Raw genomic sequence first — 16366 nt, 5'->3', positions numbered from 1 at the left:
ACCTTAGTTTCAAATGTCATTGCTCCAAACTAACCTGCAATAGGAGGTCCAGCGGTCATTGGAATAGCCATGAGTCCAAGGACATAGCCAATAGCTTGCGAGGCTTGCATTGGACCCACCAGCTCAAAAGCAATTGGGCTCATCATACTGATCAGAAAGCCGTCACACAAGCCAAGGAACAGGCACACCACAATGACACTCTCAAACACTTGGCACAATGGCAGCATCATGCTCAGAATTCCCAGCAGCAGGAAGGAGGCCACCTGAGACATAAAAGGGCAGATGTGACTCAAATATCACAGAGATAATGACATCTTAAAACTTGTGTAAAACCATTGCAAAAAAAAAAGGCTCAGGAAAAAGTAAGACAGGAAGAGAAGTAAATCTTGCTGGAAACTGTTAATTTACTGAAAATAAGATGGCAAGGTATGCGGATGGGTTGTGTGAAATGCCCTACTACACAAGACGAGGTTTGCAGCTAACAAGCCGTAGTGGCCAAACACAACACAGAGTTCAGAACTGCCCTGGCAGGACAGGGTGTTAGCTGCTGGAATTATGAGCAGTGAAAAAGTGTGAGATTAAACACTAATCCTAATGACTCTTTACTTTAGTACAGATGTTTCCCTCATTCATCCCATAGGAAAACAACTGCAAAAATTCCTGAGAGAAAGAAAAGAGTAGAGAACAAGCCATTGATATGCAGCAGTAACAATATATTTTGGCTTCGATGGACAGCAGAGGACATGTGCATTATTTAAACCGGGTCCCCAATTTTTTTTTTTAAATGCTATAACTCCTATGAAAATAACTTACTACTACAACACACTAACCATAATTACCTTGTTACCATGGTCCGGCGCTGACTGCTGCCTCTGATCAGCTGTTTTATTCATACTTTACACAAAACTGTTGCCTTCATGCATCAAGCTACACAAAACACTGATTTATATCCATATGTGTTCATTTTCCGAACATGAAATACACTTTTAATGAATATTCAGTTATTCTGGGGAATTGAAAACCAATAAAATATTCTGCTGTCTGTACCCACATGTCATGATTTAAAGTTCTTGTTATATAGGGTCTGGGCTCTAGACCCATTACACGTCAGCGGAATAAAATTTCCTGTAACCTATACAGCCTCTTATAAAACCTCAGGCTTTGGCTGGCCAAGAAACTTGCTAAACGTAGCACTTCATTTCCAAAATCCAGCAGGGACCTTCTATATGTTGTAACCCTGGATAAAGAAATGAATGTTACCCTATAAATTACAATGCAGCAGCTGCAGCACATAAAAGTTAAATATTCACAATCTGCCTGGGTTAAAAAAATGGAGAATAAAAAAGTCTAACCAATCCAAAGTTAGTTATCAAAGTTTTCTGGCTGGAAGAACAAGGTACTGCTGGTAAAACGTGCACGGAAAAAAACATTGTTGTGACTGATAACACTTTGCAAAGTGCACATTAATGAACTTGCTGTCAATGCATTTTTGATGTTCTTAAATGTACTGTAGGTAAAACTGCTTACACTGCTCTAAATAAGAAACTTGTACATTTCCCTGACTTTGTACACGATGGGCCTCATGTAGAGCTGGACGCAAGTCCATTTGTTTTGCACAAAATATGCATTTCTGTAGTGCACACAGAAAATGTAAGCGTGACTCCATATGAAGACTAAGGCGCATCTTAGAGTTACTACTTTGTACACTTAGAGACCCGGAACGGGAGATGTAAGGGGAGGCCAAGTTGGGGCAATTAAAGTAAGGGCGTGTGAATGTAATTACAACATATTGCAGTTCCTGCCAGGAATTTTATCTGTTGCGGGTGCTCAACCCATATTCACTGATAATGATGATCATAAGCATGGACCTTGCTATTGTTTAAAATAAATAAATACATTTTAGAAAAAAACAGCACAACCCCTCAGAGTACTACCAGCATTAGCGCATACCTGCCAGCTTTTAAGACCTGTCCTGGGGAGATCCCTGGAGGAGAGGTCATGTGACTAAAGTAGGGCGGCCTGGTGACGCCAGTGTGTCACCATAGCCCCATCCCCTATTATAATCCCCAGGGCCCTCTTAAGAACATCTTGGGCCCCCGGGCACAGCAGTGCACCGGGGCCCCTATATATACAAAAAAAAATTAAAAAAAATAATGATTATATATATGGGCCCTGCAGCCCGGGCCCGTCGGAGGCAGCAAAAAAAACAAAAAACACACAAAAAAAACCTGAATACTTACCTTGCGGTCAGCTGGCGATCCGGCTCCCTCCATGGTCTCCTCCTCCGTCGCGCTCTGCAATGGATGTTGGGCGGGTGTGATGACGTCACGCCCGACATGCACTGCGAGCGCCGTACGGAGGAGGAGACCATGGAGGGAGCCGGATCGCCAGCTGACCGCAAGGTATGTATTGTCTTTTTTTTTTCTCCAGGTTTTCTTTTTTTTTTTTTGCCGCCTCCGATGGGCCCCCCTGGGCTGCAGGGCCCCCGGGCACCTGCCCATTGAGCCCAATGGGAAAGACTGCCCTGATAATCCCCTCCCCCCCTGAAATTTGTGGCATTTAATCATTTAATGGTGGGGCTTAATGGCACAATGGTGTCCATAAGCTCCACTTCCTCAAGTGTGTGGGAGGTTGCCTACTCGTCTGGGAGTCCGGTACGACTCCCCGAAGTTTGGAAGCCTCACGGAAATTCAGGGAGAGTAGGCAAGTATGCATTAGTGTCATGGCATAAGCCAGTAGCAGCTATACTAGGCTTTGACAGGCCAGCTTGGTGACACAACAACAAGGAATTCCCTAGGCCCCATAAAAAAACAGCCTGTGGTGAAAAAACTGTGGCTTTTCCCAAACAACCCTGGGGAGGTGGGTATGTGGTAATAAAGTTTTTAATACTAAATCAATATTTGTTTTGCTGGTGCACTAAAGGTCCCAGCATGACCTGGTATGCCTAAAGTGCTTGGGCATATCAGTTGCTAGCATACCCAGGGCTGCCAGAGCAAGCATCAGCCTATTCTCCTGTAAATAAATGCAGTAATATAAACATCTCCACACCGTGTAAAAAATGCTTGATTAAAGATAAACACACAGACACATTTAACTATTCAAAATGTATTAAAGGGGTGTTTGGGAAAATCAACATGAGGATGACTGCTGGCATCTCTACACGATGATGCCATTAACACTACCATACACTTTAAACGAATCGTCATGCAGCAGATGAATAACATGTAGTATGCTCAGTCACACGTAACTTTAAGCCCTATGTCCCCAAAATAGTGACATTAAAAAGAAGTGACGGACATGTGTGCATTTGTCAAAATACTTTTATTTCACACTATTATTTATCAATATTAAGATTCTTCTACTGGCTGCCAGACAAAGAAAATGGGACATCCACAAAATGAATGAAGTTTGTGAAGTCAATAAAAGGGATTCTATTCTCGGTAACTGTAAAGCTAAAACACCTTATGCAAGGCTCATCTGATCCACCTAGGGTCTAGTCTAAAATCTATAATACACAAGTGAAGCTAATATATGTATAAAGTTTTAATTTATCTCTGTATAAATGGTGAATTCTGATGTCATCACTTCAGTGTTTATTAGGAAAAGCTGTGTATTATAAGGAGTAAACTGCTGTAAATGACTGTGGTACTAGAAAACATACTGGTGGGTTAATTCAGTGTGCGCGCGTGTACTGCACAATATAATGGTGCTATACAAATAATAATAAATAAGTCACTTTGGAGGTACATGACTTCTATTTATATAGTCATGGAACTCAGCAATGACTTAATGTATTCTTATAATTTACAATAGGGGATATATCATCCAATGAGAAAAGCACAGCCACAGAAGACGTGGAGCTGTAGGCCCACCATAAGCCTGTGCAAATATATAGTACATGTATGCATGCTATATAAACATCTAAAATAGAGACACTGATTGTACATTAATGGGAATATATATAAATCTACGAAAAAATCAAGAAAATGCTATTTATTAATACTTAGTGACAGTATCCATCTAAGCTCTAGTTCCACAAACTTATTTCTCCTAATAACTACACAAGTTTAGGTCTAGTGTGCATGAACTAAACATTTCATGTACATGTAGTCAGCATCATTGGGGACGTGGATAAGTGTGTGTATATGTGTGTGTGTATATGTGTGTGTGTATATGTGTGTGTGTGTATATGTGTGTGTATATGTGTGTGTGTATATGTGTGTGTGTATATGTGTGTGTGTATATGTGTGTGTGGGGGGGGTGGCATTATGCAGAAAATAGATATTTTGTATTTTTATAGCTTTTTCTAGTGAAATTGAAAACATTTTTAGTAAACAACTATTTACATTACAAATATCCTCTGTTAGAGAAAGAGCTACAGAGAGTGAGAAAGAGAGAGAGCGAGGGAGAGAGCGAGGGAGAGAGCGAGAAAGAGAGCGAGAAAGAGAGCGAGAAAGAGAGCGAGAAAGAGAGCGAGAAAGAGAGCGAGAAAGAGAGCGAGAAAGAGAGCGAGAAAGAGAGCGAGAAAGAGAGCGAGAAAGAGCGAGAAAGAGAGCGAGGGAGAGAGCGAGAGCGAGGGAGAGCGCGAGAGCGAGGGAGAGCGCGAGAGCGAGGGAGAGCGCGAGAGCGAGGGAGAGCGCGAGAGCGAGGGAGAGCGCGAGAGCGAGGGAGAGAGCGAGGGAGAGAGCGAGGGAGAGCGCGAGAGAGAGAGCGAGGGAGAGCGCGAGGGAGAGCGCGAGAGAGAGCGAGGGAGAGCGCGAGGGAGAGAGCGAGGGAGAGCGCGAGGGAGAGAGCGAGGGAGAGCGCGAGGGAGAGCGCGAGGGAGAGCGCGAGGGAGAGCGAGGGAGAGAGCGCGAGCGAGGGAGAGAGCGCGAGCGAGGGAGAGAGCGCGAGCGAGGGAGAGAGCGCGAGCGAGGGAGAGAGCGAGAGCGAGGGAGAGAGCGAGAGCGAGGGAGAGAGCGAGAGCGAGGGAGAGAGCGAGAGCGAGGGAGAGAGCGAGAGCGAGGGAGAGAGCGAGAGCGAGGGAGAGAGCGAGAGCGAGAGCGAGGGAGAGAGCGAGAGCGAGGGAGAGAGCGAGAGCGAGGGAGAGAGCGAGAGCGCGAGCGAGGGAGAGAGCGCGAGCGAGGGAGAGAGCGCGAGCGAGGGAGAGAGCGCGAGCGAGGGAGAGAGCGCGAGCGAGGGAGAGAGCGCGAGCGAGGGAGAGAGCGCGAGCGAGGGAGAGAGCAAGAGCGAGGGAGAGAGCAAGAGCGAGAAAGAGAGAGAGCGAGGGAGAGAGCGAGAAAGAGAGAGAGAGGGCGAGAGCGAGAAAGAGAGAGCGAAGGAGAGAGCAAGAAAGAGAGAGCGAGGGAGAGAGCGAGAAAGAGAGAGCGAGGGAGAGAGCAAGAAAGAGAGCGAGAAAGAGCAAGAAAGAGCGAGCGAGGGAGAGAGCAAGAAAGAGAGAGCGAGGGAGAGAGCAAGAAAGAGAGAGCGAGGGAGAGAGCAAGAAAGAGAGCGAGAAAGAGCAAGAAAGAGCGAGCGAGGGAGAGAGCAAGAAAGAGAGAGCGAGGGAGAGAGCAAGAAAGAGAGAGCGAGGGAGAGAGCAAGAAAGAGAGAGCGAGGGAGAGAGCAAGAAAGAGAGCGAGGGAGAGAGCAAGAAAGAGAGCGAGGGAGAGAGCAAGAAAGAGAGCGAGGGAGAGAGCAAGAAAGAGAGAGCGAGGGAGGGATAGAGCGAGGGAGAGAGAGCAAAAAAGAGTGGAAGAGGAAAGAATGAGTAAGAGGGAGAATAAGAGATGGAGAGAGACAGAGAGGGAGTTAGAGAATGAGAGACAGACAATGGGAGAAAGAGAAGAGAGTTTGAGGGGCAATTACCATGGACACTGCTCTCTTATCACTCACTCAGTGGTCCTGTCTTGCTAATGCACTGCATGGCTGTTTACTCACTGGCTTCTCCCATTTTTATTTGTATGTCAGACAGTTCATTTCTATATTCTGGGCTTTACCAGAGTTGTCATTTATATAACAGTCCAGCTTCTGTGTGTCCTACCTCTGCTTCTACAGTCTTCTGTAGTCTTAAAATGACTTTTCAACTTCAGCTGCCTATAATATATTGGTTATACATGCCTTCATGCAACCTTTATCAATTACTTTATTATTTTTCTAGGTCCATTCTGTGCTTTCCAGCCAAGTACTGATTTAATGAGGCAGGTCGGTTTCCTTTTGATGACCTGTAATACAGTTATATCCACTATCCAACTTTCCACCTACTGAACCAGCCACTTGGTGTACACTGCGCTGCAGCATAGTGCCAGGATTTCTGTGAGCAACACCTCCAATGTGCATATAAAGACAAGAATCCACCTGGAGCTCCGGAACAGACCACCAGCTGATAAAACTGCCTTTGGGAGGAATGGTTGAAAAGCCGGCTACAGGAAAAAAGTAGCCAAGAAGGAGCTAGCTAAGAAAGACACTTGGGGTACAGGAATTAAGAATAGCACATTTATTTCAATGTATGTTGAATGTATGTATTAACTTATTTATCGGTGTTTATAATAATTTACATTATAAGCATACAGTATTATAAAGGATATATATCTGCTGGGGTATTGATTTATATTATTTTATTACTTATATATTTCTATTCTCCAATTGTAATCCAATTTCATTAAGTTTATATACATGATCATGCAGTTTAAAGATTTCAAACACATTGATATCACAGCCAACAGTGTTCAATTCCCCTGAGTTGCACGTATATCTTTTCCACATATCAATTGGTATAAAGAGTGGCTCTAAATGGGTGTTGTTGGTGGTTAGAATATAATTTGTAACTTTGCTTCTAACCTTAAGAACGTGCAGCCATCCCATCACTCCTTAACTGCGGATTTCAAAGATCACAGATCTTCACCTAATGTTGTCTACCTATGTGCAAGGGCCACAAGGGAGGCACACACACAAGAGTCTGCCTCCCACAGCATTCAAATATGTGCAGAGTTGGTGTGTTGGAGGGTTTAATATAAGGAAGGGTATGAGGGGGCATTAATGGTATGTGGGGCTGCGGGGAGTGCATATTGCCTAGGGCACGTAGTATCTTTGCAACGGTCCTGAAGGAAGGCACAAGCCAATAAAGACTGAGGAATCCATTAAAAGGTTACTGAATCTGCTCCAGTTCTTCAACATTTACCTTATTTCTACTTTAGTTTTGCTACATCTACTAAACTCCTCAATATACTTTGAGGAAGTTGGGGTTTACTGACCATTAGAAGTATTTTAAGGGAGATAAACAACTAGATATTAATATTGGCAACGCTTCATAAAGGGCTTTTGACTGCAATTTATTGTGTGAATATGTGACCCCTCCATGAAACTTTAAGGCTAGTCTTACTGGTGATTATTTCAACGCAAGGCTTAGCCCCATGGTGCTTCAACTTTTTCCTGTTATCTCATTTTGTGTTGTTATTGTCTTGGCTTTTGATATTATGACATATTTTAAGTGCTTTTGCACCAATTTTGTCTTATTACACAAATGTTAATTTTTATTGACTTACTGTTTGTTATTATATTTTTTCCATGTGATATAGCATTGCAGTCACACTGCCTGTCACTGCAGTACATTTATACGCAAGTTTGCTATTGTTCTGTTGGTCCTGAAGAAATTCATAGACATCAACTAGAACACTGATCAGCTAAATTCTGCATCACTTGATACACCTTCGAATACAAACAGCATTTTAAACTACTCATTTACTTCAACATCAAGTTATTTCATGCTTTTCTACGTGTATGCATCTAATTGACTATAATATATACATATGATATATTCTGGGATTAGAAACAAAATTAAAGTCCAAAAACAAAATAAAAGCAGGCAAAGAGCTTGTAAAATAACAAACGCCACTGACATCTGCATTGTCAAGATGACTCATTATCCTGATTTGCACCAGATCCCAACAAAAATTGGTTGCTATGGTTTCTCTTTTGCTAAACAAGCATTTAGCTACTGCCTGTGTTTGCACTAGTGTACTACCGGAGACTTTAGAAAACACATAACTCGCTTGCATAATTTGGAATTGAAAAATAAAAGCGTGTGAGAAAAGAGCAACAAAGGGAAAAGAATAGGTGAACTGTAAAATTGCAATAATAATTTCTTTTAATTCAAAAATATTAAAGATTCATTCTAGCATTGCTCTAAACATAAGTGTATAAATATAAGAGAGGGTTGTGAAATTTATATCCTAGAGAAATAGTATTTGTTATATTTATAGAGCAATGATAATTAAAATTGAATCCAGCATATGTATAAAATTGATATGTAGGATAAAGTGGAGAATGAAATACCATTCAAGTGTTCCAATCAGCTTGTCTAGAAAACTCTATTTTATAGTACAAATACTACATATCAACTTCACATATAGCTTAATTACATTTTAAATCTAATTTTCATACAAATGTAACTTACTACGATTTATACTTTTCCATTAGATTTAACAAGCCTAGATTTAGAGTACAGCTTGAATGAATCGTTAACTTTTCACATAATTCGACATTAGGAATGGTATCATCTCCAGTACCTGCAAGTAAACCTTCTTCAGACCAGGAATACAGTCACCGATTTTACCAGATGCAAGACGACCAATGCCAGATGTTGCTCCAATACAAACTAAGAGTATCCATTCTCCTGTGTTATCTTTAAATCGTTGTTCGACAAACTTTATCTGAGAAATAGAAAAGTGATTAAAATTTCACTATACATATAGGCTATATTGATTTTGTTCATTGTAAATAGGTCACATTGTGTGACGTTCCATGTCTATGGTCAATACATATAATCTTAGTTATCATTGTGATTTTTCTGCTATAATTTATATTAATGCATGCAATATTGCTTGTCTATACACCAATCAGCCAAAATCCATTAAAACCACTGATAAGTGCAGTGAATAACAGTGATTATCTTGTTACAATGGCACCTGTCAAGGGGTGAGATATATTAGGCAGCAAGTGAACAGTAAGTTTTGGAAGTTGATGCGTTGGGAGCAGGAAAAATTTGAAAGTGTAAGGATCTGAGCGACTTTGACATTACGACGACTGGGTCAAAGCATCTCCAAAACACCATTTCTTGTGGGATGTTCCCGGTATGCAGTGGTTAGTACCTACCAAAAGTGGCCCAAGGAAGATCAACCAGTGAACCAGAGACAGGGTTATGGAAGCCCAATGTTCATAAATACAAATAGGGAGTGAAGGCTAGCTACCACAGAAAAGCTACGGTCTGTGGCATTGTGCTTTTATTTGGCCACTCAACTCCTTAGTGACTTAGAATATCCTTACAATTTACAGTGAAAGCTGCGTTCTTCCTTAAAAATATATATTTATTTCTAATCTGATATTTCTGATATATTATATGGGGCAATATCACCAGCTGGCTGGTATATATTTTAGGTTTATCAAAAACTACATTTTGTTTATCAGTAATATCCACATACCAGGTGTATGTAAGGAACAAAATATCCCAGAACTGTGGTGGCGATTCCGCATGCCCATATTCTGTACGTCTTCCTACGGAACACTTGCATGTTGAAATATTTCCGGGTATGCGCCATACACTGCTGGGCTTTACTTCTTCCTGCCACCTTCTCCTTCTCTTTGTTAAAATCAACTGGTGGGGGTAAAAGAGGCTTAAAAGTGAGAGAGAGGAATATCTGAATGAACATGAAAACACTGAGCACTTGAAATGTGTGTGCCAACCCAATAGATTTTCCCATCGTCTTCAGCAAGAAAGGAAGGCACATTGTGAACACGCAACTGCCACCAGCCACAATGCCATTCACAAGTCCTAGGCGCTTCTTAAAGTAGTGACCAAGAATAACAAGGGAGGGCTGGAAAGCAAAAGAGGAGCCACAGCCGAAGAGTATTCCATACGTGAAATATCGGACACCAAGGGACCTGGTGGGGAAAAAAAATAAAAATAAAAATATCCTGATACTGTTCATTTGGCCACCTTACTAAGTATTCCTTTAACTAATCCTCTGGCCTACCACATTTGTGGTTGATTAATCATTATGGGAAAGCGTATTCAGCAATAATGGTATTGCTAAAGGTTGATCATGCCCGATGTTGCCCATACATTTACTTTTTTGCTTCAAACTAGCTTGTGTTTATGAAATTATTCTCTGTTCCTCGTATTGTTTTTTTCCTCATATTATCTTTTAGATATTCTAAACAATGTTGCATCATTTTTCTACATTACCTACATCAGAATGTATTCCATTGGCAAATTGGAACTTCTCCCATTGTTACCTAGTTCAACATGTCCAAATCAAAACTCATCATGTTCCCTCCTTCCAGAGTCAACCCCACAATTCTACTTCACTTTCAATAACACCACAATTTCCTCAATATCCTAAACTACTGTCTATGTGTAATCCTTGATATTGCTTTCTCTGTCACTGCTCACATCCAATCTCTCAATATACATCACTTTCTTACAGAAGCTGCCACTAAAACTCTACTTCATTCCTTTTCATCTCCCACCTTGACTACTGCAAACTGCTTCTGATTGGAATTCTCCTCACCCATCTGACTGAACTTTAATCCAACCTAAATGCTGCTCCACTTTGCAAAATCCTACACTGGCTCCCCATACACATACAGAATATAACTGAAAATCCTCACCTACAAAGCCCTTAACAACAACTTCTTTCTACATCTCAAGCCTCATCTCCTAATACTCTCCCCCACTGATCTACTTCTGATGTACGCTACTCCTCCTCTCTCTCAATATCATCTACAGGACCACCCCTGCCACTACTTACTAGATGGGTGAGGACAATTCCAACTAGAAGCAGGTTACACCAAATCTATATCTCTTCCCTTGACCTCTCTCCTTCTGTACTATCTTGTGTAACCAACCGTCTTTCAGCTATCTCCACATGGATGTCCCAACGCTACCTAAAGCTCAACATATCCAAAACAGAGTTTATTATCTTCCCTCCAGCCAGAATCACCACCTCCCCATAAATCTACATCACTGTTAATAAAACCCTAATTTCCTCAGTCTCCCAAGTCTGCCGCCTTGGTGTCTCACTTGACTCCACCCTCTGCTTTATTCCTCCCATCTAGACTCTCTCCCAGTCCTGTTGACTCCACCTTAAAAATATTGCCAGAATACGCCCTTTTCTTACTCAACTACCATGCTACCAAAACGCTTATCCATTCTCTCATCATATCCCGTCTTGACTACTGCAACCTACTGGTATCTGGCATTCCCGACACCCATATATCCACACTTCAATCCTTCCTAATGCTGCTGCAAGACTAATCTTCCTCTCTCACTGATTCACATTTGCTGCACCACTTTGCAAATCCCTACACTGGCTCCCTGTGTCCTCCAGAATCCAATTCAAATTACTCATCCTTACCTACAAAGCCCTCAACACCACCCCTTCATACATCTCAAATCTCATATCAAGATACTCTCCCTCCCCCCTTCTTAGATCTACCTCTGACCTGCGCCTTGTCTCGTCTCTGGTAACCACCTCTAACTCCAGTCTTCTCCTATGCTGCTCCCCACTTATGGAATTTCCTATTACGCTCAATCAGACTTTCCCACAGCTTTCAAATCTTTAGACATTCTCTAAAAACCCGTCTCTTTTTTAGTTTACCATATCCCGGACTATACTATTCACACTAATACACCCTCACAGTTGTCCCAATCTCCACTCTACGCCACACTCGCGTCTCTTGTTTCAGCTGTGCCCTCTTCCACTTAGGGGCATATTCAATTGTCGGCGGGATTGCCGAAAATCCCGCGGTCCGCACACGATTACCGTTATTACGGTAATCGTGCACGGAAAAACCGTTAATATGGTAATTTAGTCGCTGGATTTCAGCTCGCAACCCGCCGACAATTGAATATGCCCCCTAGAATGTAAGCTGTCTAATGAGCAGGGTCCTTCATACACTTTGTTTTCATGTCTGTATTTATTTTGTCTGCCTTGTTTGTCCTTGTTTTATGTATGTCCTGTTTCCCTATTGTACGGCGCTGCAGAGCACTGTGGCGCCTTACAAATGTACGATAATAATAATGAATTCCCACCAATTCTCTGAAGCCAATTTGAACAAGCCTATCAATATATCTTTATTCTTACAACACGAAAGTTATTATAGCTCGTATGTGGCTTGCTGCTGTAGGTCCAGAGGTTCAAAACTGGAGCGTTTTGGTTAACAATACTATGAACCATATATGTATACTAGTAGAAATGTACAACATAAGTTTCATAAAATTTGGTCTTGATGGTATACCTCACGATACAGATTTTCCACTAATGATAATGACATGAGTCAACTCAAATCACGTGACTCCCCCCTTCCAATCACAATGCCCACTGATGCCCTGCTTTCCTAAGCCTCAACCTGAGTCACACTTGTTTCTCAACTGTACTTCCATCCCCAATAGGGCATATTACTTGGCATCACTAGAGGTGGAATCTTTTTGCTCATTACTTTTGTTGCCATATATCTGGGAAATATGAAAACTGATATACTACTTGGCCTTATGTTGGGTATAAGAATAGTATTAATGTGTCTGTATAACACTGTTAGGATATCACTGTACATTTTTACCTAGAGCATATTACTGAACAATTCTGTTAGCTATTAAGCTATTACTGGTTAGTAACAGTGCTGGCATATTACCAAGCATTAATGGTGGCATACTATTGGAAATGTCTACAACCGACATATTACAGGGTATATTACTGGGAATTGCTACTATTGGACATATAAAGAGTGCTATTTCATGTTACCATTGCTGAGTATAATATTATGTACTGTATATGTGCCACCAGAATGTTCTCTCTATTATATACCAATCATTGGAATAATCTCTGTATTGTATAGTAGACATCAGAACAGACCCCCTATTCTATAAGCCACCAATATGGGTTCTGTATATTTCTTTTTGGAACGTTAATATGCATGTTATATCTGTTAAATGGTTTTTTTAAACAGCATTGTGATTTTATGAGTTTTTTCTATAAGGGCTATTACACATGGGTGTCTTCCCTACTCCCATACTATGCATGGTAATGCTGTTCAAACAGTACATATGATCGTTCAGAGTTAATGCTGGGCAGATGTGGACACAGAAACCCCTATTTTCTTGCCTCCATGTTCCATCCAGAGTTCACTCTGAATCTTCATGTGTACTTTTGGCCCTTTACTCATAAGGTCTAATGAATCCTATTTGCAGTGCCGATTCAGCTGTGTTCATTAGTTAAAGAACACAGTACAGACCAAAGATAAACAGCGCAGGAAAACCATCAATATACAATACTGTGGAGTGTGGCCTAGTAACAAGGGAGGTGTATGATATCAATGGTGGATGGCCAAGTAGAAGAGGATTAAAGATATAACATAGCAGACAAAGGTGAAGGTAACTCCCTAAAATTGCTCATACAATGCAAAATGTTTTGAGCTTAGGGTACCTTTAATGTAAAACCAGACCTATACCACAAGCAAAATGCTATATGACTAGGTGTTCTGCTCCAGAATGGCAAAATGGAAATACAGAGTATGTCATGTGATATGTAATAGTCATACTTGGTGAATGAGCTGGATAACAATCCAATGAAAGCCAATGCAGCTCCTCCAGACGAGGTCTTCCTGCAGCCAAGCCTATCTGTGAAGATGCTCACTACTGGAGAGCAGAGGAAGATCATTCCCATGGCCAGCGAACCGACCCAAGCTGCAAGGAAAAGACAGTGCTTGTTAGTTAGCTGCCTGTGTGCTTATAATAATAATGTCCATTCTTAGGTTGCAATACAATGGTATATACCTATTTAAGCAAGCAGTACAGTAAGTGTTAAGGTGAAAATAAAGAAAAGCAGCCCTTTCACCAAATAAAAGTCTATCAACTGAGAAAACATAGTCCAGTGCTACTGTTTGTGACTATGGTTGTGAGCTACTTTGTCACTAAAGGGGCAATAAACTAAATTGTAATATGATCTATTGTTGGTTTCTCCTATTAAGTAAAATACACAACTGTACAAAATGATTTCTGCGAAACAATACTTCCTCACAGCCTGTAGTTTTAATTATTTCACTATATATTAATAATTTGATAGGTTTAATTTTTGGATACAGAATAATTATTCTATTATAATAAACCAACTTTTTTGCCCTTAAGCAACAGTGCTAGAATACATTCAATTTTACAAATAAATAAAACAATATAGTGTGTATCATCATCATCAGCTCTTCACATCAATTTAAAAGGCTATAGCTTTAGCACAAATACACACACACACACACACACACACACACACACACACACACACACCATTTTACAGAGTCCTATAACTGCCAAAGGGGGCACTAGACACCTATGTATATACCAAGTTCAAATAACAATGGTACATTTCAGTTTATAGCAACAATTTCTGTTTTGCATCAATATGTCAGTCTCTGAAAATTGCAGAATTGGGATTGGATATTCACACATGCAAGCCTTTCCCAGTAATAACCAAAAGTGCAAATTTCCATTGTTAGTAGAGTTCTGATAGGGCTACAGGAATCAAAGCATTCCCCTAACACGCTTTGTGAGTTTGTGTTAATTGTATAATGGTCTCTGTTTTGCATCACAAGGCACATGGTGTTAATTTTAGATCCTTCTTTGTGCAAAATATTCTCAGAAATCAATAAAAAGTAATAGTCTGAAAAAAACCCAGAAGGTCGAGCATTAAGAGTATAGAAAAATACACAACAAAAATCATATTTTTTTCAAATTATATAGAAATAGATGACTATGAGAATCTATTGAAAGGGTAGGAGAGATATGTAACATAACAAAATCTTAAGTATTTGCACTTCTCCAGATGGGTCTCACGGTTGATATCCAGCACTGGTTATTACTCTGAAAGTGCAATAGGATTTTCCTTTACCTGCTAATTACCAAAATACATTTTTATATGTTTGAAAGCACACCACAATCCTTACTTCGAATGGATTAGGATCCATAGCTAACATCTACTTAGGTCTTCAGAATGCCCCATCTCCTTAGGACAAACATGAACTGTTTATTTTCCTAGAATTAAATTAGTGGAAATTGCTATCCATAACTTTTCTCAACATGTGAAACCCAGAAGCAAGGGCTTTTTTATGGACTGAGAAAATGTCATGTCAGAGGGAAATCAAGATTTCCTGTTTAGAAGAAATTGAATGTATGAACTAAGTTTCCGACAAAGGCTCATATGACACAACGATCATAATGCACAGGCATGATTGCCAGACACCTCAAATCACTAATCTATGCTGTTATTAATGTTTAGATGCTCTGATTGGCTACATCTCACACTTAACACTTGCTGGATCTGGTCTTTAATGTGATTTACAGGCTGCCCTAGCCACTGTCACTTCATCTGCATTTGTCGTGGTCAGTTGAGCAATACTGGCAGGGAGCAGTAAGGGTTAACTTGTCAGTCTCTGCAGAAATGCACATGGATGAGCTGGCTTGCATGGCAGAGCAGCAGTGATCAGGCACTGCCAATGTTGTTTGGAGGGGAGGGGTCTACGGGGCAACCTAGCACTTGAAAAGTACCAGGCACTCCTCAGGATTATAGCAACGCCCCGAAACCACTGTCCCTCAGACATATCCTCCATTTATTGGCATAGTCTGCTGATACAGGACCTCATTTCGAGTTGGACGCAAAGTCCGTTTTAGGCGCATCGGACCAAAAAATCATTATCACGCATGTGCAGCAAGCATCATATCCGCCTGCATCTTGGACGCAATTAACACTTGCGACAGCTTGCGGCTCACTACGAGAGAATGGGTGGAACGCGGAATTGTGAAGGCGTGACCATGTAAGTAAATCCTAGTTGCAGTGCGGCGCAGACGCAACACACGTCAAAAAAGGGCTAAAACTGTGCGGCAGGAATTAGGTGGCACAAGCAGTTAGCTAGCTGCAGGAACTGCTCGCAGCTCGGTAGGGTATTACGAGTGGGACGCGACTGGGGTTGCTTGCCACTCCTAATACCCTACCAAGCTGCGGCACACTCCCACTCCTACACTTCTTAGACTGACTTTGCGTCCAACTCTAAATGAGGTCCACAAAGTGGGATCTAGCTGATTTCACACAATAGATATAGTGTTATCTACAAAATGGTCCTAACTACGTAGTAGCTACATATAGATGTCAGCTCTGATGGCAATGATTAAAGCACCATTTTGCTCTACATACAAATTCCATGGAAAGACTTCCAAAATCCAGTAAAGAATGAAAACAACAAATATCAGACCAACACTTTGCTGTATCAAAAACTTTGTTAATACGTTTCGCTATTTTACAAGCAGTAAATGAAAAACAAATTTTCCAGGCGTCATATTGTACCC

At 41.2% G+C, this 16366-nt stretch overlaps 1 protein-coding gene across 1 annotated transcript in view; it reads right to left on the bottom strand.

Moving 5' to 3' along the window:
* SLC16A2 (solute carrier family 16 member 2) overlaps positions 1 to 16366 on the bottom strand; it is a 154004-nt gene that overhangs the window by 1426 nt on the left and 136212 nt on the right. Inside the window, exons 2-5 of the mRNA XM_075184426.1 lie at positions 13576 to 13720; positions 9459 to 9918; positions 8547 to 8690; positions 35 to 263 (exon numbers count right to left, since the gene is read on the bottom strand). Of these exons, the coding sequence (XP_075040527.1) occupies positions 35 to 263; positions 8547 to 8690; positions 9459 to 9918; positions 13576 to 13720 (978 nt within the window). The remainder of the gene's footprint in view (positions 1 to 34; positions 264 to 8546; positions 8691 to 9458; positions 9919 to 13575; positions 13721 to 16366) is intronic.

This window comes from Mixophyes fleayi, chromosome 9 (genome assembly GCF_038048845.1).
Source record: "Mixophyes fleayi isolate aMixFle1 chromosome 9, aMixFle1.hap1, whole genome shotgun sequence".
NCBI lineage: Eukaryota > Metazoa > Chordata > Amphibia > Anura > Limnodynastidae > Mixophyes > Mixophyes fleayi.
The sequence above is the reverse complement of the archived record's forward strand: the minus strand, read 5'-3'. Positions and strand labels throughout refer to the sequence as shown.